A 26,618-nucleotide genomic window follows, 5' to 3' on the forward strand; every position below is an offset into this window, starting at 1 on the left:
CTCACACTAGTTGAAAACTTTTCTCTGTAATATGTTATTTGTTCTTTATACTCTTTTCATGTTTTATTGATTGTTTAATTCTTCATTTACAAATTTTCTGATCTGAAATCTTGAAACTATGTACTGATTCATTCCAATACCAAGTAGCCTTGGCTTCTATGGTCCCATGGAACCTGATAAAGAAACTAAAAAATTACTATCATTCAGTCAGTATAATGCCTAATCACATCATCATCATCATCATCATCATCATCATCTGCACTCAGACATAATTAGTCAGAATACAGTACATAGTCATTCTGGAATTCAACTACTAAAATGCTGCTTAGCTCCATCCTATTAGAACTTACCGTAGGTATACCTGAACTTAACTTAAACACAAATAGATATACAGGGTGGTCCATTGATTGTGACTGGGCCAAATATCTCATGAAATAAATGTCAAACGAAAAAACTACAAAGATCAAAACTTGAGTAGCTTGAAGGGGGGAAACCAGATGGCACTATGGGTGGCCCGCTAGATGGCGCTGCCATAGGTCAAACAGATATCAACTGCATTTTTGTAAATAGGAATCCCCATTTTTTATTACATATCCGTGTGGTACGTAAAGAAATATGAATGTTTTAGTTGGACCATTTTTTTCACTTTGTGATAGGTGGTGCTGTAATAGTCACAAACATATGGCTCACAATTTTAGACGAACAGTAGGTAACAGGTAGGTTTTTTTAAATTAAAATACAGAACGCAGGTACATTTGAACATTTTATTTCGGTTGTTCCAATGTGATACATGTACCTTTTTGAACTTATCATTTCTGAGAACGCATGCTGTTATAGCGTGATTACCTGTAAATAAGACATTAATGCAATAAATGCTCAAAATTATGTCTGTCAAACCTCAATGCATTTGGAAATACGTGTAATGACATTCCTCTCAACAGCAAGTACTTCGCCTTCCGTAATTTTTCACACATACATTGACAACGCACTGACGCATGTTGTCAGGCATTGTTGGTGGATCACGATAGATAATATCCTTCAACTTTCCCCACAGAAAGAAATCCAGGGACGTGAGATCTAGTGAACGCGCGGATCATAGTATGGTGCTTCGACAAAAAATCCACCTGTCATGAAATATGCTATTCAATACCTCTTCAACCACATGCGAGCTATGTGCCGGACATCCATCATGTTGGAAGTATATCGCCATTCTGTCATGCAGTGAAACATCTTGTAGTAACATTGGTGGAACATTATGTAGGAAATCAGCATACATCACACCATTTAGATTGCCATCGTTAAATTGGGGGCCAATTATCTTTCCTCCGATAATGCCACACCATACATTAACCCGCCAAGGTCGCGGATGTTCCACTTGTCGCAGCCATCATTGATTTTCCGTTGCCTAATAGTGCATATCATGTATCATGCTGGTTTACGTTACCGCTGTTGGTGAATGATGCTTCATCGTTAAATAGAATGCGTGCAAAAAATCTGTCATCATCCCGTAATTTTTCTTGTGCCCAGTGGCAGAACTGTACACGACATTCAAAGTCATTGCCATGCAATTCCTGGCGCATGGAAATATGGTACGGGTGCAATCGATGTTGATGTAGCATTCTCAACACCGACATTTTTGAGATCCCCGATTCTCGCGCAATTTGTCTGCTACTGATTTGCAGATTATCTGTGACAGCAGCTATAACACCTACTTGGGCATCATTATTTGTTGCAGATCCTGGTTGACGTTTCACATGTGGCTGAACACTTCCTGTTTCCTTAAATAACATAACTATCCGGCGAACATTCCGGACACTTGGATGATGTCGTCCAGGATATCGAGCAGCATACATAGAACACGCCTGTTGGACATTTTGATCACAATAGCCATACATCAACACAATATCAACCTCTTCCGCAATTGGTTAATGGTCCATTTTAACACGTATCAAATACCATCCACACTTATACATTTGTGGCTATTATAGCGCCATCTATCACAAAGTGAAAAAAGTGGTCCAACTAAAACATTCATATTTCTTTACATACTACATGAATATGTAATAAAAAATGAGGATTCCCATTTAAAAAACGCAGCTGATATCCGTTTGACCTATGGCAGCGCCATCTAGTGGGCCAACCATAGCGGCATCTGGTTCCCCCCTTCAAGCTAGACAAGTTTCGTTCTTTGTAGTTTTTTCGTTTGATGCTTATTTCGTGAGATATTTGGCCCGGTCACTATCAATGGACCACCCTGTATTTGAGTTTTAGTGAAGATTCTGTTCAGCAACAAATGTACATGTTAGTACAAATGATAATCTCCACACTGCACAAATTTCAGAATCATTCATCTAGAGGTTGCATATGGTTTACATTGACATTTCCTTTGTAGAATATGATACTGTAAAAGGCATGTATGTGTATTTATGTTGGCAGTATACAAAAATCACAAATATTCAGTCCATTGGTAAGAGATTTTTTCTTAATATTCAAGGAAATGGACATACATGGTGGAATGCTACTGAGCAAAACATGCTGAATTTCAGTGGCTGCTTCACAACAGTGTGTTCTGGATACTTTCCTCCAACACCAGCTTCCTTGAATTACATTGATGGGAACTGTTCTTACAACATGTTCTTTTGTTTCAAAATCGTACTTGTCTCAGTATCTACTAGTCCTTGCCTCACACTACCACTACCTCTACCCTATGAGCCTAACACATCTATCAACCTGCACTAATATCCTTCTTATTACAGTCTCTCTCCCTTTGTTCTGTGTTCCCCCTCCCAGTTCATTTCTTGACATTCTTGAGCACAACACACAACTCCTGGTACCTGCAGCCACTAAAATGATGCAACACACCTACTTCTGCTGCTTCCCTCTCCCTGCCATATGCCTTTTATCCCAGGCACCTTCGGCTGTTTAAAATGAATAGTTCATTGTTTTACCATTCACTTGTGCACTGTTAGCCTCCTTATATATATCCAACACAAGGAGGAACGATGACAGTATATTATGAATGATAGAAATCACACAATTTCAACGACACTGTTTCATCAAACAATGTTAAAGTTTTTTTGATATGACACTTATAAAAATCATAGCTTCAACTATATTTCACAGCCATTGAAAAACATGAGGGTAGAATAAATCTCTACCACACACACATTACATCCCTGATCTACGTGGTGAACTATCATCAGAAAGAGCATGCACACAGACTATTACCAGTGAAGAAATTAACAAATGTAGTCACTTCATTACATATCATTTCACAAATAATACAGTCACAAAATGAGCATCACATCCTCAGACCCATGGTAATTTACATAATACTTGGTATGGTTTCAGCATTTGGAGGGGGGGGGGGGGGGAGCACTAACAACTATACTCTTATACCTTTGTTTACAGAGGAAACACACATGCATGCATGCCAAAGATAACCACAACCAATGTCTGGCCTCTAAATTTGTAAATTTTGTCTTTTTTTGTTTATGGTTTTAGGGCGCAAAACTGCTACGGTCATTAGTGCCCAGTCTGTGACTTAGGAAAAGGCAGAAATGGGAACGAAACTCAAAAAATTGGAGAAACTTAAAATAGAAGGAAAGCTTAAAAAACCAATATAGAAGGGGGTTGATTGTCCCCAAAAAGAGCTTCAAATGACTATCATCATCTCACTGGCACTAATAAACTCGAGAACGCGATCGGCTGATCGCGTGTCATCTGCTAAAATGGAAGATATATCAGGTGACAGCTGTAGACGGACATGTAACAGAGTAAAATAGGGGCACTCAAGTAAAAGGTGTCTTACCGTCCACAGCTGAGAGCAGTGGGGACAGAGTGGGGGACGATCGCCACTTAAAAGATGTCGATGGCTAAAAAGACAGTGCCCTATCCGGAGTCTAGTTAAAATTACCTCCTCCCGACGATGTGTTCGGGAGGAAAAGGTCCAAGCACAGGGAAGAGCTTTCATGTCCTGCAGTTTATTATTGGGAAGTGTCGACCAATGTGCGTGCCATAAAAGAGTAACACGATGACATAAAACACTCCGTAGATCGGCGAAGGGAATTGTGCGAATAGGTGGCCGAAGAAGAGAGACTGCTGCCTTGGCCACTATATCGGCCGCCTCATTTCCACAGATACCAACATGTCCTGCAATCCAGAGGAACGCCAGAGAGACGCCCCTCAAGTGGAGCAAGTGGAGGCAGTCCTGAATCCGGTGGACCAGAGGGTGGACAGGGTAGAGAGCTTGGAGACCGAGGAGAGAGCTGAGAGAATTTGAACAGATAACATACTGTGTCCTCTGATGGCGACGGATGTATTGGACAGCCTGGAGAACAGCGTAAAGCTCCACAGTATAAACCGAACACTGGTCGGGAAGCCGAAATCGATTTGGGGTGTTGTCAACAATATAGGCACTCCCTACACCTAACGATGTTTTCGAGCCATCAGTGTAAATAAATGTGGCTTCCTTCATTTGTGCACATAGAGCAGCAAATGCCCGACGATAAACAAGTGAAAGGGTACCATCCTTGGGAAACTGACAAAGGTCACGGAGCAGGCAGGTCCGGGGACGGAGTCAAGGCAGTGCTGTACCCCAAGTTGTCAAGAAGGTTTTAGGAAAGCGGAAGGAAAGAGAAAGGAGCAGTTGATGGAAGCAGACTCCCGGTGATAGTAGGGAGGAAGGGCGGTCTGCATACCCTAAATCCAAGGAGGCGTCGAAAAAAATGTCATGGTCCAGATTAGCAGGCATGGAAGACATAACGACTCAGAAGGACTGCTCGCCGATTGGACAGCGGAGGTTCAGCAGTCTCAGCATAAAGGCTTTCCACAGGGCTGGTAATGCCGGGATGGTTCCTCTGAAAGGGCACGGCCGACTTCCTTCCCCATCCTTCCCTAATCCGATGAGACCGATGACCACGCTGTCTGGTCTCCTTCCCCAAACAACCAACCAACCACCCACAGGGCTGGTGTAAAAAGCTCCAGACACTAAACGTAATCCACGGTGGTGGATAGAGTCGAGACATCGAAGAATAGACGGCCGAGCAGAGGAGTAAACTATGCTTCCATAGCCCAATTTCGAGCACACAAAGGCGCGATAGAGGTGGAGAAGGACCACTCGGTCCGCTCCCCAGGAGGTACCATTCAGACACGGAGGGTGTTGAGGGACCGCAGACAGCGAGCCGAAAGATAGGAAACGTGGGAGGACCAGCACAGTTTTCTGTCAAACATAAGACCCAAGAATTTAGCGACGTCCAAAAATGGAAGGTTGACAGGTCCTAGATGTAAGGAAGGTGGAAGAAACTCCGTACGATGCTAAAAATTAACACAAACGGCCTTACTGGGAGAAAAGCGGAAGCCAGTTGCAATGCTCCAGGAGTGGAGGCGATCGAGACATCCTTGAAGACATCGTTCAAGAAGGCTGGTCCGTTGAGAGCTGTAGTAGATCGCAAAATCGGCCGCAAAGAGGGATCCCGAGACATCGGGAAGGAGACAGTCCATAATTGGATTTATGGCAATGCAAACAATACAACACTCAGCACAGAGCCCTGGGGTACCCCGTTTTCTTGGGAGAAAGTACGGAAGAGAGTAGTGTTCACCCGCACTCTAAATGTGCGCTCTGCCATAAATTCATGAAGAAAAAGGGGCAGCCGACCTTGAAAGCCACAAGAGAACAGTGTGCGGAGGATGCCTGTCCTCCAACAGGTATCGTATGCTCTCTCCAGATCAAAAAATATTGCTACTGTTTGGCGATTCCAGAGAAAATTGTTCATGATATAAGTGGAGAGAGCAACAAGATGGTCAACTGCAGAACGATGCTTTCGGAAACCGCATTGGGCAGGTGTTAAAAGACTGCGGGACTCCAGCCACCAAGCTAAACGTCAATTCACTATATGCTCCAAAACCTTACATGGACTACTCTTGAGAGAAATGGGGCGATAGCTAGAGGGGAGATGTGTGTCCTTTCCAGGTTTTGGAACAGGAACGACTATAGCTTCCCGCCATCATCTGGGAAAAGTACTGTCGGTCCAAATTCGATTATAAAGGTGAAGGAGGTAACGCAGACTATGGGTTGATAAATGCAGCAACATTTGGATGTGGGCCATCCAGTCCTGGAGCGGAGGAGCAAGAAGAAGAGAGTGCATGTTGGAGTTCCCGCACGGAGAAAACAGTATTATAGCTTTCGCTATTTTGAGAGGAGAAAGCAAGAGGTTGCACTTCCGCTGCACGTTTCTTCGGGAGAAATGCTAGTGGGTAATTTGAAGAGCTCGAAATCTCAGCAAAGTGTTGACCCAATGAGTTAGAAATTTCGATGGGGTCCACTAATTTATCATGTGCGACAGTGAGCCCACAGACTGAGGAGAAACTAGGTGCACCAGATAACCGTCGAATCAGACTCCAAACTTCCAAGGAGGGAGTGAAGGTGTTAAATGAGCTAGTAAAGAAGTCCCAGCTTGCCTTCTTGCTATCGCGGATGACGCGACGGCATCGCGCACGGAACTGCTTATAGCGGATACAGTTGGCCAAAGTAGGATGGTGGCAGAAAACACGAAGAGCATGTCGCCGCTCACGTATTGCATCACGGCATGCCTCATTCCACCAAGGAACTGGGGGGTGCCGGGGCAATTCGGAGGTGCATGGTATTGAACGTTCCGTAGCTGTAAGAATAACGTCTGTAATATGTGTGACCTCATCGTCGACCCTAGGAAAGTTACGGTCATCGAATGTCGCTAGAGACCAAAAAAGTGTCCAATCGGCTTGGGCAAACTTCCAGCGTTGCGGGCGCATATATGGCAGTTGAGCCTGCAGTCTAAGGACACATGGAATGTGGTCACTCGAGTGTGTATCATCAAGGGCGAACCATTTGAAGCGCCGAGCTAGCTGAACAGTACCGACATAAAGGTCCAAACGAGAGAAATTTGTCGTGGAGGCAGACAAAAATGTAGTGTCCCCAGTGTTGAGGCAAACTAGATCCGATTGGTGGAAGACATCTACCAATAGTGGGCCACGCGGACAAGGATGTGGAGATCCCCAAAGCAGGTGGTGGGCATTGAAGTCCACAACCAGCAAATAGGGGGGTGGAAGCTGACCAAGAAGATGGAGATCAGCTTGTGCCATTGGTGTGGACGATGGAATGTATACAGTACAAAGAGAGAAGGTGTATCCAGAAAGGGAAAGACAGACAGCGACAGCTTGGAAGGAAGTGTTTAAGGGGATTGAGTGATAATGGAGAGTATCATGGAGAAGCATCAAAAGTCCTCCATGTGCTGGAGTGCCTTCAACAGAGGGGAGGTCAAATTGGATGGACTGAAAATGGGGGAGAACAAAGTGGTCGTGGGGACGCAGCTTTGTTTCCTGAAGACAGAATATGACCGGCGAGTAGGATCGTAAGAGGATCGACAATTCATCCTGATTGGCTCGAATGCCGCGGATATTCCAGTGGATAATGAACATAGGGTGAACAGAAAACTGAGGAATGTGACCAAGGTTGCCGTCAACTCAACGACTGCTCAGAGCTTCTGACCGACAGCATGGAACGGCATTCAGCCGAAGGCAGAAGATCCTGATCCATAGGTTGTTCAGGAGCAGCTCCTGCCACCAGTGATCGGCCGGTTGATCGGCCGCCAGCAGTGCGCCTCAGCGACACAGAAGACGGCCGAGGGCGGTTACCGCCAGGTGGTGCTGTAAATGAGACACGCCTTGGTGGAGAAGGAGAGAAACTGGGTTTCTTATTAGCCTTCTTAGAAACATGATGTTTAGATGAAGGAGGAACTGATGGTTGTGAAGTAGGGTACGTAAAAAATCTTCACGAGTATGCTCTTTTTTGGAAGTCTTGGTGTCTGACTTGGGATCAAGATTTAGCAGAACCCGACGAAGGGTGAGCCATACAATGAGCAGGTGAAAGTGGAGAGGTTGAACGAGTGATCTTTGCGCTGGCCGATCTGATGACCATGGCTCTAAAGGTGAGATCTCAAGTCTGCGTGGCTGCCTTCTTTGTTGGCCGAGGAGAGGCAAGGACAGTGCTGTATTTTCCTGTCTGAGGCACAGTGGGCTTTCGACTAGCGAATAATTTTCGAGCAGCAAAGGTCGACACCTTTTCCTTCACTCTGATTTCTTGAATGAGCTTTTCGTCTTTAAAAATGGGGCAATCTCTAAAGGAAGCAGTGTGGTCACCCATACAGTTGGTGCAACGAGGGGATGGAGATGGACAAGCACCCTCATGGGCATCCTTGCCACATATAACACATTTGGCCAGATTGGAACAGGACTGGCTGGTGTGATTGAACCGCTGACACCGATAGCAACGCGTAAAGTTTGGGATGGAAGGGGGAACGGAAATTATCTCATAGCCCACTTTGATTTTCGAAGGGAGTTGAACTTTGTCAAATGTCAAGAAGACAGTACGGGTCTAATGATGTTCGTGTCAACCCTTTTCATGACTCTATGAACAGCTGTTACGCCTTGGTCAGACAGGTAGTGTTGAATTTCCTCATTGGACAATCCGTCGAGGCAGCGTGCATAAACGACCCCACGTGAGGAATTTAAAGTGCGGTGCGCTTCCATCCGGACAGGGAAGGTGTGTATCAGTGAAGTACGCAGCAATTTTTGTGCCTGGAAGGCACTGACTGTTTCTAACAACAAGGTACCATTTCGTAATCTAGAACAAGACTTTACAGGACCTGCAATTGCGTCGACACCTTTCTGAATAATGAAAGGGTTGACCGTGGAGAAGTCGTGACCTTCGTCAGACCAAGAAACAACAAGGAACTATGGCAACGATGGAAGGACTGTCTGTGGCTGAGACTCATTGAACTTACACTTGTGAGCAGACATAGTAGAAGATGAGGAAACCATTGCGGAAGTATCCCCCATGATTACCGGCGTCTCCGATGGCGCGCTCCTTCCTTGTGGGGGCCCTCTCTGAGGGCACTCCCGCCTTAGGTGACTGTTCACACCTCAGGTCACACCTCCCGAGAAATGGACGGAGGGACCAATCGGCACTTTCGGAAGGTATCAGCTCGGGTAATCACCCCTTCCTGGGCCTGGCCATTACCAGGGGGTACGTACGTGTCCTACCTGTCTACCCGGGGCAGGGAATTACGCGTTACCCCGTCACCGACTACACATGGAAACGCGTGGGTCGGCCTTCAGACACGCACAGGGATGAAAAAAGACAAAGGGAAAAAACAAAGGTAAAGAAAAGAAGAGAGGTCTCAAATGCCGCAGTGGAGAAAAGGGCAAAGAGAAGAGGTAAGGAAAAGAGAAGGACAAAGGATGGATGAAGACTTGCAAGCAGAGAAAGCAAAGAATGTGTTAGATTTTCGAGCGTCCGTCTCCGGACGTAGGCACAAAACATACTCCCAGAGGGGGAGAAAGGGAAGGAAAGAGGCGGTGGCGGGGGGGGGGGGGGGGGGGCGAAGATGGGGGATGGGGAAGGATGCGGAGAGGGAAGGTATGCAGCCCAGAAAGGAAGGAAGGCCACATTAGCTCGGGGTCCCGTGCTCGCTACGCACGTATCCACAAGAGAGTTGTCGACCCCCTGGGGGGTAAATTTTGTCTGACCAGTAGATCTGATCAACATGCAAGTATTATGGAAATGCTTCATGAACTCAAATGGATATCCCTGGAGGGAAGACTACAGTCTTCTCATGAAACAGCATTGAGCAAATTTATAGAATGGACACTTGGGCAAGAATGATTTTACTGCCACCAACACACATTTCTTGTAAGTACCACAAAGATGAGAAAGAGAAATTAGGTCTCGTACAGAGGCATACAGAAAGTCCCCCCCCCCCCATGATCCATGTTTAGAGTTGAACAGGAAGGGGGATTACTAGGTATGGTACAAGGATCCCTTTGCCAAGTGCTGTATAGTGGCCTGAAGAGACAGTACCATGTGTACACTACCGGCCATTAAAATTGCTACACCAAGAAGAAATTCAGATGATAAACGGGTATTCATTGGACACATATATTATACTAGAACTGACATGTGATTACATTTTCACTCAATTTGGGTGCATAGATCCTGAGAAGTCAGTACCCAGAACAACCAACTATAGCCGTAATAACGGCCTTGATACGCCTAGGCATTGAGTCAAACAGAGCTTGGATGGCGTGTACAGGTACAGCTGCCCATGCAGCTTCAACACGATACCATAGTTCATCAAGAGTAGTGACCGGTGTAATGTGACAAGCCAGTTGCTCAGCCACCATTGACCAGACGTTTTCAATTGGTGAGAGATCTGGGGAATAAGCTGGCCAGGGCAGCAGTCGAACATTTTCTGTATCCAGAAAGGCCCATACAGGACCTGCAACATGCGGTTGTGCATTATCCTGCTGAAATGTAGGGTTTCGCAGGGATCGAATGAATGGTAGAGCCACGGGTCGTAACACATCTGAAATGTAATGTCCACTGTTCAAAGTGCCGTCAGTGCGAACAAGAGGTGACCAGGACGTTTGTTAGCTGGTTATGGGGTTTGATGGGGGCTAAACATCGAGGTCATCAGTCCCCTGTTCCAAACAGACATTCTTGTCAAAGGCCTATACAGTAAAAGCGTAACCTCTGCACCCAGATGGAGGGAACACCAAAGGGTACAGAGCTAAAATGAACACTGCAATAACACAAAATAGAGGACACTTAAAAGGAGCAGAGCAAATAGTTGACTAGAGTAAAACAGACTACAGTGGTTAATAAATCAGGTAAAAGGTCAACCACTCAACTACAAATGAAGAACCTCCAGCCGGAAAGCGTTGATAGAGGTACCAACACAACTTGTTACCATAAAAGACACTATTTTGGTATCCACATCAAAATTAAAAGTCACTGGAGTGGGCATAGCCTGAGAAATCATGCAAGAGCGCCCACACTAGAGTGAGTGGTAAAACCAAGCTGCACAGATAAAACGTAAAACAGAGTCAGCTATAGAGGCATCACCACCTAGAATTAAAGGAAGTGCAGCTGGTAAATTAAAGGACTGCCGCAAAGGTGCTAGAATGGGACAGACCATCAGAAGATGGACAACTGTCAGCCCTGCATCACAGCAACACTTGGGCAGGTTCTTACAGTGAAGGAGATAGCTGTGGGTTAACCGCGTATGTCCAGTTCAGAGACTGTAGAGAACAACTGAGTCCCTACGCGTGCTCCTCAAGGATGAGTTCCATACCGCCATGGACGACTTGACCATGCGGAGCTTATTTGGCCTGTTCAAGACAGACCATTCAGAGCTACAGACATTGCGGATCTTGTGATGTAGGGCTGACCGGAAGTATCTTTCCACGAGACCAAGCTCCAGGGGTGCTGAAGTGGTGGCCTGCTTTGCCAACCGATCAACACGTTTGTTTCCCGGAATGCCGATGTGGCCCGGGGTCCACACAAATGTCGCTGAACAACCACACTCTGCGAGAGCAAAAACAGCATCTTCAATACCGCGCACCAAAGGGTCCCGAGAAAAACACTGGTCGAGTGCTTGCAATCCACTCAGGGAGTCACTGCATATAACAAATGACTCCCCAGGGCAGGAGGAAAAGTGAGCGAGTGCACGATAAAGAGCAACCTGCACCGCAGTGAAAACACTGCTCCCAGAAGGCAGGGAATGCTGCTCAACATAGGCACCGTGGATGAAAGAAAACCCAGTGCCTGCATCAACCACAGAACCATTGGTGTAGACTACATCTGCATCGCGGAACGAGGCAAGTAGAGCCATGAATTCTTGACGAAGAATGGCAGGTGGAATGGAGGACTTGGAGACGCAGGACAAATCCAAGCAAAGCCGCAAGTGAGGGAGGGACCAAGGAGAGGTAGAAGAATAGCGCCGGAAGGATGGAGGAAGGGGAAAGGACTCGAGTGACGAGAGAAGGGAACGAATGCGGACCACGATCGGGAGACCCGACCTAGGCCGCCGTCGTGGGGAGGGGAGTGTAGAAGACCGAAAAAGGAGCCTGCGGTTGGGTGGTCGGGCAAGGCATGGACGCGGGCAGCTCCATGCAGCTGCAGGCAACTGTTGTCGGCGGAATCGTAGGGGAGGGATTCCAGCTTCTAGAAGAAGGCTAGTCACCGGACTAGTGCGGAAGGCTAGTCACCGGACTACTGCGGAAGGCACCTGTTGCCAGTCTGACGCCACAATAGAGAATCGGTTCGAGGATCTGCAATGTTGGAGGTGCTGCTGAGTCACACACCACGCTCCCGTAGTCGAGATGGGACTGTGGGACTGGACTAAGGCCTTATAGAGCTGTAGGAGAGTTGTTCGTGAAGCCCCCCAAATGGTGTGGCTGAGGCAATGAAGGATGTTCAGGTACCGTCAGATGAAGTGTCCGTGTGAGCTGAGCATCAAACAGCATGTCAAGAAAGCGATGTGTCTCCACAATACAAAGGAGTTCATTGGCAAGGTAGAGCTCTGGATGGAGGTGGACCGTTTGACGACAACAGAAATGCATCACTCGTGTCTTAGAGGCTGAGAACTGGAAACCATGCTTAGATGTCCAAAAATGTGCCTTACAGATAGCTCCCTGCAGCTGCCATTCAGCGACAATGATGCTTGGGGAACTGTAATAAAGACAACAGTCATCGGCATATAGAGAGGAACAGACCAATGAGCCCACCGCAGCCACAAGACCATTAATCACCACCAAAAAGAGGGGAACACTGAGAACTGAGCTCTGCAGGACACCATTCTCCTGAATATGAACAGAGCTAAAATAAGTGCCAACTCAAACCCGCACGTGGGGAACTGTAGGAGGCGGGCACTTCTCCAGCTCAGAGGAGGAGGGTTTGTTACTCCCGATGTTGAAAACAGGGGAGCAATGGAAGACGGTGTTCCCCCAACAACCATGGGGGCAGGAATAGACGGCCTGGCTGGAAGACCCACAAAAAGCGGCTGAGCTTGGGGGCTCATCACCAGGGATAGCGACATCGAATCTGCTGCAGCATACGTCAATGAAATGTGCACAGGGTGAAGTCGGTCGTACTTGCGTTTAGTCTCTGTGTAAGTGAGCCTGTCCAAGGTCTTATATTCCATAATCTTCCATTCTTTTTGATAAACCGCACAGTCTGACAAGCAAGGTTTGCTTGCCCCCCTGGTTGTTGGGGGAACACCCTCTTCCATTGCTCCCCTGTTTTCAACATCGGGAGTAACAACCCCTCCTTCTTTGGGGACTTCAGTCCCCACTTCTGAGCTGGAGAAGTGCCCGCCTCCTACAGTTCCCCACGTGCGGAAGGGATCGCTTAGTGCCCTCCCTTCCATGGTTACTGCTCCTCCAGATGTCAGCCAGTGGCTGAACAAGCCACCACCTGAGAGCCGTAGGGCTTGCAGGTCTTCGTCGGTCCATGAGACTGGGTCGGAAAAGCCCACCCAGCCTGATAAACTGAAGGACAAATGGGACCCTACCAAAAACTGTGCAGTTGACACAAACAGGAGGCGGTGAACACAGGACGTTGGGGTGGGAGGCACGTCCACAATCCCAACAGGTAGGGATTGTAGGCCCTGAACCATATTGTGGCTCTTATGAGGCGTAATGGAGACTGCGTCACCGAGCTTGTCACAAGCAAGCAATGCCTGTATGAGGACTGCTCCAGACCTCATTTTAGACATGCCCTCAACTTCTGCAAACTTGTCCTTTAAATTTTCCACAAAAACCTGAGGCTTTGTGGTCTGAAATGAGTCCCCATCTGTTCGGCTGTAAACCAGAAATCGAGGAGAATACGTCTCATGTTCCTCCCCTGGTGTGGGCAGGGAAGGGAATGACTGGGGATCATACTTTAAAGCATTGAACTTTCCTTTCTTAGAGACTCGTGCTTGCGAACTATTCGTATTTCTTTTCATGTTGGTCCCATGAGCAGCTAGGGAAAGGAATGTCCACCCAGACAGAGCCGCGCGTGCCTGGGTAAGCCTAATGGAACCGGGGGGGGGGCGGCAGGTTCCCCAGAGGTTGCCCACTAGCAACTGTTCTACCGCAACAGCCATCCATCTCCTCGGCACGCAGCACACCTTGAGATTGATTTTTTTTTATAGAAGTTTATACCATCCTCGCGACCCAGGCAGTTAAGCTGTACCATACAACTTTCCACCGTCGCACCTTACGGTGGTCGTTGAAGCATGCTCAGAGCTTATGGTATTGAGGACTGGTGGTGCTTCCCAGTACCCAGCTCAGGGACCCCGGGGTCGCCAAGCCCATACCCAGCAACTAAATGCTGAGCCCCCTGAAGGTGACCGAGACGTGTAACCAATGGCACCCTATACCATCATGCCGAGTGATACACCAGTATGGCGATGACGAATACACGCTTCCAGTGTGCTTTTACCACAATGTCGCCAAACACGGATGCGACCATCATGATGCTGTTAACATAACCTGGATTCATCCAAAAAAATGACGTTTTGCCATTCGTGCACCCAGGTCCATCGTTGAGTACACCACCGCAGGCGCTCCTCTCTGTGATGCAGCATCAAAGGTAACTGCAGCCATGGTTTCCGAGCTGATAGTCCATGCTGCTGCAAACATCGTCGAACTGTTCGTGCAGATGGTTGTTTTCTTGCAAACGTCCCCATCTTTTGGCTCAGGGATCAAGACATGGCTGCACGATCCGTTACATCCATGTGGATAAGATGCCTGTCATCTCGACTGCTAGTGATACGAGGCCATTGGGATCCAGCACGGCGTTCCGTATTACCCTCCTGAACCCACCAATTCCATATTCTGCTAACAGTCATTGGATATCGACCAACGCGAGCAGCAGTGTTGCGATACGATAAACCGCAATTGTGATAGGCTACAATCTGACCTTTATCAAAGTCGGAAATGTGATGGTACGCATTTCTCCTCCTTACAAGAGGCATCACAACAATGTTTCACCAGGCAAAGCCGGTCAACTGCTGTTTGTGTATGAGAAATCTGTTGGAAACTTTCCTCATGTCAGAACGTTGTAAGGGTCACCACCGGCGCCAACCTTGTGTGAATGCTCTGAAAAGCTAATCATTTGCATATCACAGCATCTTCTTCCTGTCGGTTAAATTTCGCATCTGTAGCACATCATCTTCGTGGTGTAGCAATTTTAATGGCCAGTAGTGTAGATGTAGGTGGAAAAACTTACTGTTTTGGTATGATGCAAGGGGGAGAGGGGGAAGCAAGTTACCTTTAATAATACATATCCATGAACTTCCATTATCACATAACATAGTGCTCAGGCTGTGCACCATACTAACTGAGGATCATTTTAACAAAACTAAAAAATGACATCTTTTATACATATGCATTTTTTATGGAGTCTGGTACTTTAATACAAGCCCAACACAATGAATAACAGAAAATATGACAAAACTGAACATTTGCTGTTGTTAAATATGGCTGAATACAGCCAATTTTCACAAAACTCAACATCTCTATTTTGTAAGACTCCACAAAGCTCGACTAATCCTCCTTTTATATTGCAGATTTGAAACTTTGAACATAAAATTTAAGAGCTAGATTTAACACCCTTTACATTTTCATGTGTGTATTGGTGAGTCATCATACAACAACCTAGAAAATAAACCAACTATTTCTTAATGATTGTTAGATGATAGTGTCTATATTTCCCATGATTTTCTTTCAAGTTGAATCACTGTTCCACTATAAATTAGTAGCTGTTGTGCAACATCCTTGTTGGACAATCATTATGAAGGTTTTAGAAGATTCAGAATAATCTCAAATAGTGCAAGGGGTGAAAAAAGGAAGATAAAGCAGGACCCATCAACATTGAAACAGTAACAAGTATACAGTTTCTCCTTCAAATGCAGATCTGTATGTGGACTGTAACCATTTTGTAACAGCAACAGAAACAACATGAAAAGCTGGACATTTGAGTCTGAATGACCTTATTCGTTTTAGAGAGAGCCCATATATGAGTAACACAAAATTTGAACAGAAAAATTTCTTACTAGGATACATGAGAGAGAACTTGCCTAAAAGCAGCAGAGGGAAGGAAGACGATAAAAGTAACAAAGATTTGTCTCAATCTCATACTATATGGGGGAAAAAGAAGGCTGAGAGATACCTTTATGTGGCTCAACATTCAGAAAAGTGGCAGGTAAATCTGATTTTATTTACAGTCTTAAAAAAAAAAAAAAAAAAAAAGATTGCAGAATGAAAATAATTGTTTGAACGGATTATATTTATTTCATATACTTTTATCCACGAGTGTCCAGAGACAGACTCGGATGTATTGCAAAAAGATATATGCTGGAGGGCATACTACCTAAGGAGAATCAAGTTTGGTCAAGCTTGCAAGCTGCTGAAAGCGACAAAGAGTCGACACAGTACATTAAGAAGGGTATACGTAAGTATGAATGCAGATCATCTCATTACTCTGAAGCTAAGCCATAGCATCTTCTACCGGAGTTAAATCCTTAAAAGTTGCACGATAGGTAAAATTCCGAGTTGAACACAGGTTTTTAGGCTGATCACTTTGAAAGTGTAAATAGATATTCTACGAATGTTTCAGCCTGCAATTTGGAAATTCTCATACTGATAGTTGCTCAACTTTTGCACATTTTGTTGTAGAATTGAAGTTAGCTCAAGATATGGAATAATAAAAAAAAAAAAAAAAAATAATTAGGAACAGGTTATAGGTTCCAAAAAGTAAGGGCAAAAAGTCTTTCCAATATTTTAAATGAAAATAAAAAAATATTTTTATGACATCTGTTTTGACTGCCAGTAGAATCAATTCTTCCCCATACTGGATATCGGAGAAGGGGAGAGGGGGCTATAAATGAAATTTAATCTGCTGTGAGAGTGAGTATTTAAATCCCTTAGAGCAAGATATAATGAGCAGGAAGGTGCAGAAAATCTTAGTTTCAGGGAGACCCAGGCGAGGTTACATTCCTACAATGCTGCATGAGGAACCTGTTTGGGCACCAAGGAAGACTAACATCTGGAGAATCCAGGATAACCAACCAGTATGTTTCCACTGTGGATGACCAGGACATGTCGTGTGCTATTGTCAAAAAAGGTGGCAGATATTTGATGATGCCTGAGCCAGAAAACAGCAGACCAACCTACTCCAGGACGACGAAGATGAACAAGAAGATGTGGGTGCAAGACGACGTAGGTCACCATTGCCGCAAGCTAGCTGCTTGAGAGGACGCTCCCCAACATGCTGATCAAGGTCTCCATCACTGTTTAGAAGCTCCAGCCGATCGCCTAGCTGCCACAACCTGGAAACCTGGGAGGCGAGGCCGCCAAAGAGAAAAATCCTCCACCGTTGATCACTACAAAAATGATAGGAAACTACGTCGGTATCCTCATGGATGGCCAACCAGGCCAAGCTCTTGTGGACTCTGGAGCATCATATTCAGTCATTTCAGAGAAGTACCGCTGCCAGTTGCAGAAAACCATATTTGTCAACATTAAAACATCTCTGCTGAAGGTGACTAATGGGAAATATGTAAAACCAGTAGGAAGATGTGTCATTCGTGTGGGTATAAGTGGCTGTACACAGCCCTTAGAATTCATAGTCTTACATGAGCGTAGTCATGATGTCATTCTCGGATGGGACTTTTTGAAAGCTTCTCAGGCAATTATAGATTGTGGTCACTCGAAGATTATGCTAGACGAGATGAGATACTGTGGACTGGAAGATGCTCATCCGAGTGAGATACTGTGTGTGCTGGATGAAGTGATCATTCCTGCAGTCAGCACTGGAAAGCTAACTGTCATGTGTCATGCCATGCATCAACCTATGGATCTTGTAGTGGAATGTAAGACAAGCATACCACTGAAGAATAACTTGATCATACCAGCCTCAGTCATCTCATTTAAGAACGGATTCAGTGATTTGTAGATAGTTAACTATCACCAAAAACCGCAGATCCTTCCAAGGTGCATGTGCATAGCAAATGCTGAGTCGTTAATTGCCAAACAGCTGAGCAACATAGAAACCTCCCACGCAGAGTCTGTGGGCAAAATTGGCACTACCAGTACGAGACAAGATCTTCTAGCTTAACTATCACCAGATCTCACTAAGGAACAACAGAAGAAGCTACTTGCCATTCTTCAAGAGTTCTCTGAATGCTTCAATCCACAAGTGAAGAGGTAATTAGACAAATCAAAGGTGAAGCACTAGATTAGCACTGGAGACCATCAACCAATAAACCAGAGAGCATACCGTGTGTCAGAAATGGAATGTCGAATAATTCACAACGAGGTAGAGAAAATGAAGAATGACATCATTCAGCCTTCACAGAGCCCATGGTCGTCACCAGTAGTTTTGAACAGGAAGGAGGACGGCAGTTGGCGCTTTTGTGTCGATTGTAGGAAGCTTAATAAGGTAATTGAAAAGGGCGTTGACTCCCTGCCATTAATTGATGATACACTAGATTGTCTGAAGGGGGCTAAGTTTTTCTCAACCATGGACATGTACTTGGGATACTGGGAAATCAAAGTACATGAGGCTGATCATGAGAAAACTGCATTCGTCACCCAAGAGGGCCTGTATGAGTTTAAGGTAATGCCTTTTGGTTTGTGTAATGCACCAGCAACTTTTGAACGGATGATGGATAATCTTCTAAGGCACCTGAAGTGGATATTTGTCTTTGTTATTTAGATGACATAGTGTTCTCAGAGACATTTGATGAACACTTAAGAAGATGACCGAGGGCTGTTCTTAAGTGTCTCCAACAAGTCGGACTGAAACTTAATCCAAGAAAATGTTTGTTTGAGCTCACAAGTTAAATTTAAGCATGTACAATGTACATATTGACTCCATTATATTACGACTGTTTTAGTCAGTCACTCATTATATTAAAGGAATTCCTCCATTATATGATACTGAGACAACAGACTCTGCATATCAGCATCTTCCTATTTTGCTTAAAATACAGTAGTTACAAGACTCAGTGCAAGGCCTGGTTAACACTATGACTAAACAAATCAAGATGCACTTGGATCAGAAGAAGGATCAAGTTATCTCACAACACCACATGCATTATACTAAAAAATGGAGTATTTAGTGACTGATTACAAATTAATTTAGAGATGTCACTCCCATATTTTTAATGTTTCATCTACTTCAGTGTTTTAATCTAGAAAATTGTCTACCACTACCAACATTAAAAGTTGAACCCTTCTGGATATGACAAAATCAGTACCCAAGTGAATGATGATGAAAATTTTAAGCAGCCAAAGGGAGCAAAAGTTAGCTTGATCTTATAATGTTACACATATTTAGGTGTGCAGTTCAGCTGCCTAGAATTAGAATGAGATGAGGTGAATTTGTCGTGCAGCTGAACAGTAGCCAGCAGCCCCAGAGCATGGTTGGGCATGGCTGGTCCATGGCTGCTCAGTGCATGTAAGAATGCGTGCAGCACGTGACTAGAATGGGTAAAACACAGACCAGGAAGAACTTGGATGGCAGGACTGACTTAGCTGAAGAACTGACAATGCGCAATGAATCAAGGAGTGTAAGAAAGTCTGACATATGGTTCTTACAAATGTGAATACATCTGTGATCTCAGGAAAATTAGGTGCATCCAATGAAATGATAATATTTTCAATAACTTAAATACTACTGAATTTTATATTTTACACTGAATAAATACTTTCACACTGAATTGTATAATTAACAACTTTTAAGTGCTTCATGCGAGTTCAACATATGATATCTCAGATGATAGCACTGTACTATAGCTATTATCCCTGAAAGCTAAGTATCTTTATGTATTTTATTAATTAATTTGTTATGTTTATATTTCCTTTCATTATATAAATGTTTGTCAGGAAATCATATCCTCCTCAGTAACACAGCAACTGAATGCAGTATCAGTGCCTCATACTTTGACATATCTGTGCAGTTATGCAACAAATACGTTGCTGTTTTTGCCAAGAGTGCTATTTAAATTAGACTACTGTGTAGTTTATAAGTGGTCAATCACATGTGTTAGTTGACACGACCTTTGAAAAAGAAGAACAAAAACTGCTTCTATCAAGCAAACAGACATAACTGTTTAAACAATATTTAATGAAGTTTTCTTGTCATTTAACATGAGCACAATTTCGCAAGAATGCTTTACAAACAAACCTTTACTTATAGTTATTGTAAATGGTCTGAGTGTGACTGAATATTTATAGTGTATCTCTATTGAAATATATTTGTATCATATTAGTTATCCCTTGGGTGTTATTGTGCAAAACTGCCATACTGATCTTTTAATTATTGTAAGCTGCTGAATATTTTATGTATTGTGATCATGAAATAGACTCAGTTTTTCGAGGGTCTTAGATGACTGTTTAGCTTGGGGATTCTGTTACCATTCTCATAATGCTCTCAATGCAACTTTATTGCATTTAATAAGGTTATTTTCTGACTGTATTTTAACTTGTTATCATAGGACCAACTTCCCTACATTTCAGATTTATCTTCTTGAACAAATATTAATCAACATAATTATCTGGTGTCCTCGACATCAATTATAGATGTTATAATAGAACTCCTGTTATTAATTATTCATTTATCTTTTATGTAATATATCTGTTTATTTTATTGATTCACAGTTCTAGCCAATGCATTGACTACTGACTACAGGATCATAGCTTCAGGTTCTTGGTGCAGCTATGGGTCAATGCAGACGGAAAGTGAATTACATTACCTCTTGCTCAAGGAGAAATTATTGAAAAAGCATAACACATTTACTATCAAAATATGTTAGATGACGGTTTCATTCTTCAGTGTCTACTTCCTGTAGATAAATAGTACTTTATCATGATAAATCACTAAGTAACATACCTTGGAGCGTAGAACAGCAATCAATCTGTAGTACTCTGTCAGTTCATCGCGGACGCCAACTACAAGACTCTCGCTAATACGTCCAGCTGGTCTTGTGGTATCACAAAATTGTCTCAATTTATTGTACAGCCACCCAACCTCTGCTAAATGGAGAACTCGCTGCTTAACTGCTGGAACAAGGTCCACCTGCAGAAAGAGACTTGTCAGTCTGATGCCTCTAAATTTACATAAATTTTACTTTAAAAATTAAGCTGCAAGTCACAACTTTCATTTTTCAATGCAAATAACAAAAAAAAAAGCTGCATTAAATGTTGTTCACAGTGAGAGAAACATTCTGAAGTCTCTGAACTGGAGAAAATTCTGACTTTTGTGAAAGTTGTCAGCAAAGAGTCACTGAAGCATTAACCAAGTTTTCTTAACTTACATCCTGTATGATAACAACATCAGCAGGACACAGCAAGCTATCTGGCCAGAAAGAGATATGTTAACTATAAGGGAACATAGTGAGTATCAATTGAATTTCCACAGTAACTGCATCTATCACTTCATGAAGTTATTAAATATCATTTTTCACAAAATTTTCTATCCAATTACTATTATTTATTAATAGTGTGCCAGTTTGGGCATAAAACAGTCCTCTGTGCTTTCCTCTCTGGCAGATTTTTGCTTCCTGAGTGGTCACCATGAAAATTTCATCTCCAACACTGAAAATGTTGAGCACCAATGAACAAAGTTGAAGAGAATTGTACAATACAATTTAGACAACTATGTGCTGAGAAAAGTTGTCAGGGATGGAAAAGACCCACCAGCTCAACAGCGATGTTAAAAAGTTTCTACAAAAGCAAAGAGCTTCACTGCAAATTTAAAGGTAGATAAATCATCAGACACAAACAAAAACTGAATGAAGCTAAAATTAGTGTAAGGAGAGCCATGTGTGAAGCTTTCAACAAATTCTAAAGTTAAATGATATCTACAGACATAATAGAAAATCCTAAGAAGTTTCAGTCATAAGTTAAATATGTAAACAGATCAATGCGATTTGTCCAGACACACTGCTCATAATGGCATCCAAACAGAGGATGACGTATAAGGCCAAAATATTAAATATCTTTTTCCAAAACTGTTTCACTTAGGTAGATCACACTGTAGTTCCCTCCTTTAAATCGCCACATGAATGTCAAAATGACTTAAGTTACCATGGGATGGAAAAGGAACTGGAAGTCACTCGACAAAGGTAAGGTCACTAAACCTGGCGGAATATCAGTACAATTCTATTTAGAGTAAATTAAAGAATTTGTTTATCTTCTATAGGCAGTGTACCATAATTTGCTGGAGGAGCAAAACATTCTTAATGATTGGAAAAAAATGCAGGTCATTTCCATTTTCAAGAAGGGTCATCAAACAGACACCCAAACTGCAGGCCTTTATCTCTGAAGCCAGTCTGTTGAATGCTGGAACATGTTTTATGCTCACGTATTAATGCATTCATGTAGACCAAAAATCTCCCTATAGGAATAGACATGGGTTCTAAAAACAACAAATGTGTGAAACCCAGCTCACCCTGTTTGCCCACGAGACACAAAAAGCAGTAGATACCAGTGCCAAAGTTGATGCCATCTTCCTTGAATCCCAAAAGGCATTTTATACAGTTCTGTACTAGCTTCTAATCTATAAAATACAAGCATACAGAATATCAGACCAGGTATATGACTGGATTAAAAGGTTTCTTGAAAGCAGAACACAGCATGTTGTTCTCAATGGAGAGGAATCTTCAGATGTAAAAGTAACTTTGGGAGTACCCCAAAGTAGTGGTATTGGGTCATTACCTTTTACAATATGGTAGATTCTCTACTATCTAGCTGAATGTGGCAGAAGGTCAAGCAGAATAACAAAAAACGAGATAGGCTGGGGCGCTATAAATCCTCTCTTCCATCCCTAGCCGTGCCATTCAAAACACCCCTTTTTATGTCAAAAACCAATTTTATTAAGATTTTTTTGACTTCTTACATAACATATGCTAGTTGCAATAGTTTTTATATTCACACAGCACCTTTCAAAAATGATTACAGGAAATATAAAATGAACTGCATTGTTAAGTGTTGTTGTTGTTGTGGTCTTCAGTCCTGAGACTGGTTTGATGCAGCTCTCCATGCTACTCTATCCTGTGCAAGCTTTTTCATCTCCCAGTACCTACTGCAACCTACATCCTTCTGAATCTGCTTAGTGTATTCATCTCTTGGTCTCCCTCTACGATTTTTACCCTCCACGCTGCCCTCCAATACTAAATTGGTGATCCCTTGATGCCTCAGAACATGTCCTACCAACCGATCCCTTCTTCTGGTCAAGTTGCGCCACAAACTTCTCTTCTCCCCAATCCTATTCAATACTTCCTCATTAGTTATGTGATCTACCCATCTAATCTTCAGCATTCTTCTGTAGCACCACATTTCGAAAGCTTCTATTCTCTTCTTGTCCAGACTATTTATCGTCCATGTTTCACTTCCATACATGGCTACACTCCATACAAATACTTTCAGAAATGACTTCCTGACACTTAAATCAATACTGGATGTTAACAAATTTCTCTTCTTCAGAAACGCTTTCCTTGCCATTGCCAGCCTACATTTTATATCCTCTCTACTTCGACCATCATCAGTTATTTTGCTCCCCAAATAGCAAAACTCCTTTACTACTTTAAGTGCCTCATTTCCTAATCTAATTCCCTCAGCATCACCCGACTTAATTAGACTACATTCCATTATCCTTGTTTTGCTTTTGTTGATATTCATCTTATATCCTCCTTTCAAGACACTGTCCATTCCATTCAACTGCTCTTCCAAGTCCTTTGCTGTCTCTGACAGAATTACAATGTCATCGGCGAACCTCAAAGTTTTTATTTCTTCTCCATGAATTTTAATACCTACTCCGAATTTTTCTTTTGTTTCCTTTACTGCTTGCTCAATATACAGATTGAACAACATCGGGGAGAGGCTACAACCCTGTCTTACTCCCTTCCCAACCACTGCTTCCCTTTCATGTCCCTCGACTCTTATAACTGCCATCTGGTTTCTGTACAAATTGTAAATAGCCTTTCGCTCCCTGTATTTTACCCCTGCCATCTTTAGAATTTGAAAGAGAGTATTCCAGTCAACATTGTCAAAAGCTTTCTCTAAGTCTACAAATGATAGAAACGTAGGTTTGCCTTTCCTTAATCTTTCTTCTAAGATAAGTCGTAAGGTCAGTATTGCCTCACGTGTTCCAGTGTTTCTACGGAATCCAAACTGATCTTCCCCGAGGTTGGCTTCTACTAGTTTTTCCATTTGTCTGTAAAGAATTCGCGTTAGTATTTTGCAGCTGTGACTTATTAAGCTGATAGTTCGGTAATTTTCACATCTGTCAACACCTGCTTTCTTTGGGATTGGAATTATTATATTCTTCTTGAAGTCTGAGGGTATTTCGCCTGTCTCATACATCTTCCTCACCAGATGGTAGAGTTTTGTCAGGACTGGCTCTCCCACGGCCGTCAGTAGTTCCAATGGAATATTGTCTACTCCGGGGGCTTTGTTTCGACTCAGGTCTTTCAGTGCTCTGTCAAACTCTTCACGCAGTATCATATCTCCCATTTCATCTTCATCTACATCCTCTTCCATTTCCATAATATTGTCCTCAAGTACATCGCCCTTGTATAGACCCTCTATATACTCCTTCCACCTTTCTGCTTTCCCTTCTTTGCTTAGAACTGGGTTTCCATCTGAGCTCTTGATATTCATACAAGTCGTTCTCTTATCTCCAAAGGTCTCTTTAATTTTCCTGTAGGCGGTATCTATCTTACCCCTAGTGAGATAGGCCTCTACATCCTTACATTTGTCCTCTAGCCATCCCTGCTTAGCCATTTTGCACTTCCTGTCGATCTCATTTTTGAGACGTTTGTATTCCTTTTTGCCTGTTTCACTTACTGCATTTTTATATTTTCTCCTTTCATCAATTAAATTCAATATTTCTTCTGTTACCCAAGGATTTCTACTAGCCCTCGTCTTTTTACCTACTTGATCCTCTGCTGCCTTCACTACTTCATCCCTCAAAGCTACCCATTCTTCTTCTACTGTATTTATTTCCCCCATTCCTGTCAATTGCTCCCTTATGCTCTCCCTGAATCTCTGTACAACCTCTGGTTCTTTTAGTTTATCCAGGTCCCATCTCCTTAAATTCCCACCTTTTTGCAGTTTCTTCAGTTTTAATCTACAGGTCATAACCAATAGATTGTGGTCAGAGTCCACATCTGCCCCTGGAAATGTCTTACAATTTAAAACCTGGTTCCTAAATCTCTGTCTTACCATTATGTAATCTATCTGATACCTTTTAGTATCTCCAGGGTTCTTCCATGTATACAACCTTCTTTCATGATTCTTAAACCAAGTGTTAGTTATGATTATGTTGTGCTCTGTGCAAAATTCTACAAGGCGGCTTCCTCTTTCATTTCTGTCCCCCAATCCATATTCACCTACTATGTTTCCTTCTCTCCCTTTTCCTACACTCGAATTCCAGTCACCCATGACTATTAAATTTTCGTCTCCCTTCACAAGCTGAATAATTTCTTTTATTTCATCATACATTTCTTCAATTTCTTCGTCATCTGCAGAGCTAGTTGGCATATAAACTTGTACTACTGTAGTAGGTGTGGGCTTCGTATCTATCTTGGCCACAATAATGCGTTCACTATGCTGTTTGTAGTAGCTTACCCGCATTCCTATTTTCCTATTCATTATTAAACCTACTCCTGCATTACCCCTATTTGATTTTGTGTTTATAACCCTGTAGTCACCTGACCAGAAGTCTTGTTCCTCCTGCCACCGAACTTCACTAATTCCCACTATATCTAACTTCAACCTATCCATTTCCCTTTTTAAATTTTCTAACCTACCTGCCCGATTAAGGGATCTGACATTCCACGCTCCGATCCGTAGAACGCCAGTTTTCTTTCTCCTGATAACGACATCCTCTTGAGTAGTCCCCGCCCGGAGATCCGAATGGGGGACTATTTTACCTCCGGAATATTTTACCCAAGAGGACGCCATCATCATGTAATCATACAGTAAAGCTGCATGCCCTCGGGAAAAATTACGGCTGTAGTTTCCCCTTGCTTTCAGCCGTTCGCAGTACCGGCACGGCAATGCCGTTTTGGTTATTGTTACAAGGCCAGCTCAGTCAATCATCCAGACTGTTGTCCCTGTTGTTAAGTATGAATATACAATTACACACATGTGAAAATCTGGGCCTAACAAAAATGATGAAACTTACAGGTTTGAGGTTTTAAAAATATCTGACATGATTGTTTCCCTCCCTTTACCCTCTTCCATGGTGCAATATCCCTCTACTTATGTGAACAGATGAAATTAGCTGGCATTGTTTCCTCCTGCTCACTAATTCATTGCAGCACTGCCTCAATCACTTGAACCCTTCTGAAAGTGGAATGAGATTTCTCCCATCTAAATTTGCCAAATATTTTTGTCAGTTAGGTCATCAACATCATTTGTCATCAATTGTGTGATATCATCTGCACTGACATCCTCACAACCCAGTACATTTTTCAGCAACCAATTTACATCATCGTATCCATCTTCCACTTCGCTTGCACAGATGTATTCAAAGTTAAAATGTCCACCTTTTGAAGACATTACAAGTGATATATCTGGAACCTCTTTCCCTAATCCAGCAAACCACCTTATCACATCTAGCAAGTCAGTCCTCATCATGGTTACACAGTCTTCACTATGAACAATTGCTGATAACAATAAACAACAAACTGAGGAAGTGGTGGTGATACTACTACTTTCACATCTGAAGGATGACATGGTCCTTC

The 26,618-nt window shown here is 43.2% G+C and overlaps 1 protein-coding gene across 1 annotated transcript in view; it reads right to left on the reverse strand.

The window, feature by feature from the left end:
• The window catches only part of LOC126470779 (gamma-tubulin complex component 3-like), a 223,444-nt gene that overhangs the window by 131,137 nt on the left and 65,689 nt on the right, over positions 1 to 26,618 (reverse strand). Inside the window, exon 3 of the mRNA XM_050098787.1 lies at positions 20,759 to 20,944. Within this exon, the coding sequence (XP_049954744.1) occupies positions 20,759 to 20,944 (186 nt within the window). The remainder of the gene's footprint in view (positions 1 to 20,758; positions 20,945 to 26,618) is intronic.

The sequence above is a fragment of the Schistocerca serialis genome, chromosome 3, assembly GCF_023864345.2.
Source record: "Schistocerca serialis cubense isolate TAMUIC-IGC-003099 chromosome 3, iqSchSeri2.2, whole genome shotgun sequence".
In the NCBI taxonomy this organism is placed as follows: domain Eukaryota; kingdom Metazoa; phylum Arthropoda; class Insecta; order Orthoptera; family Acrididae; genus Schistocerca; species Schistocerca serialis.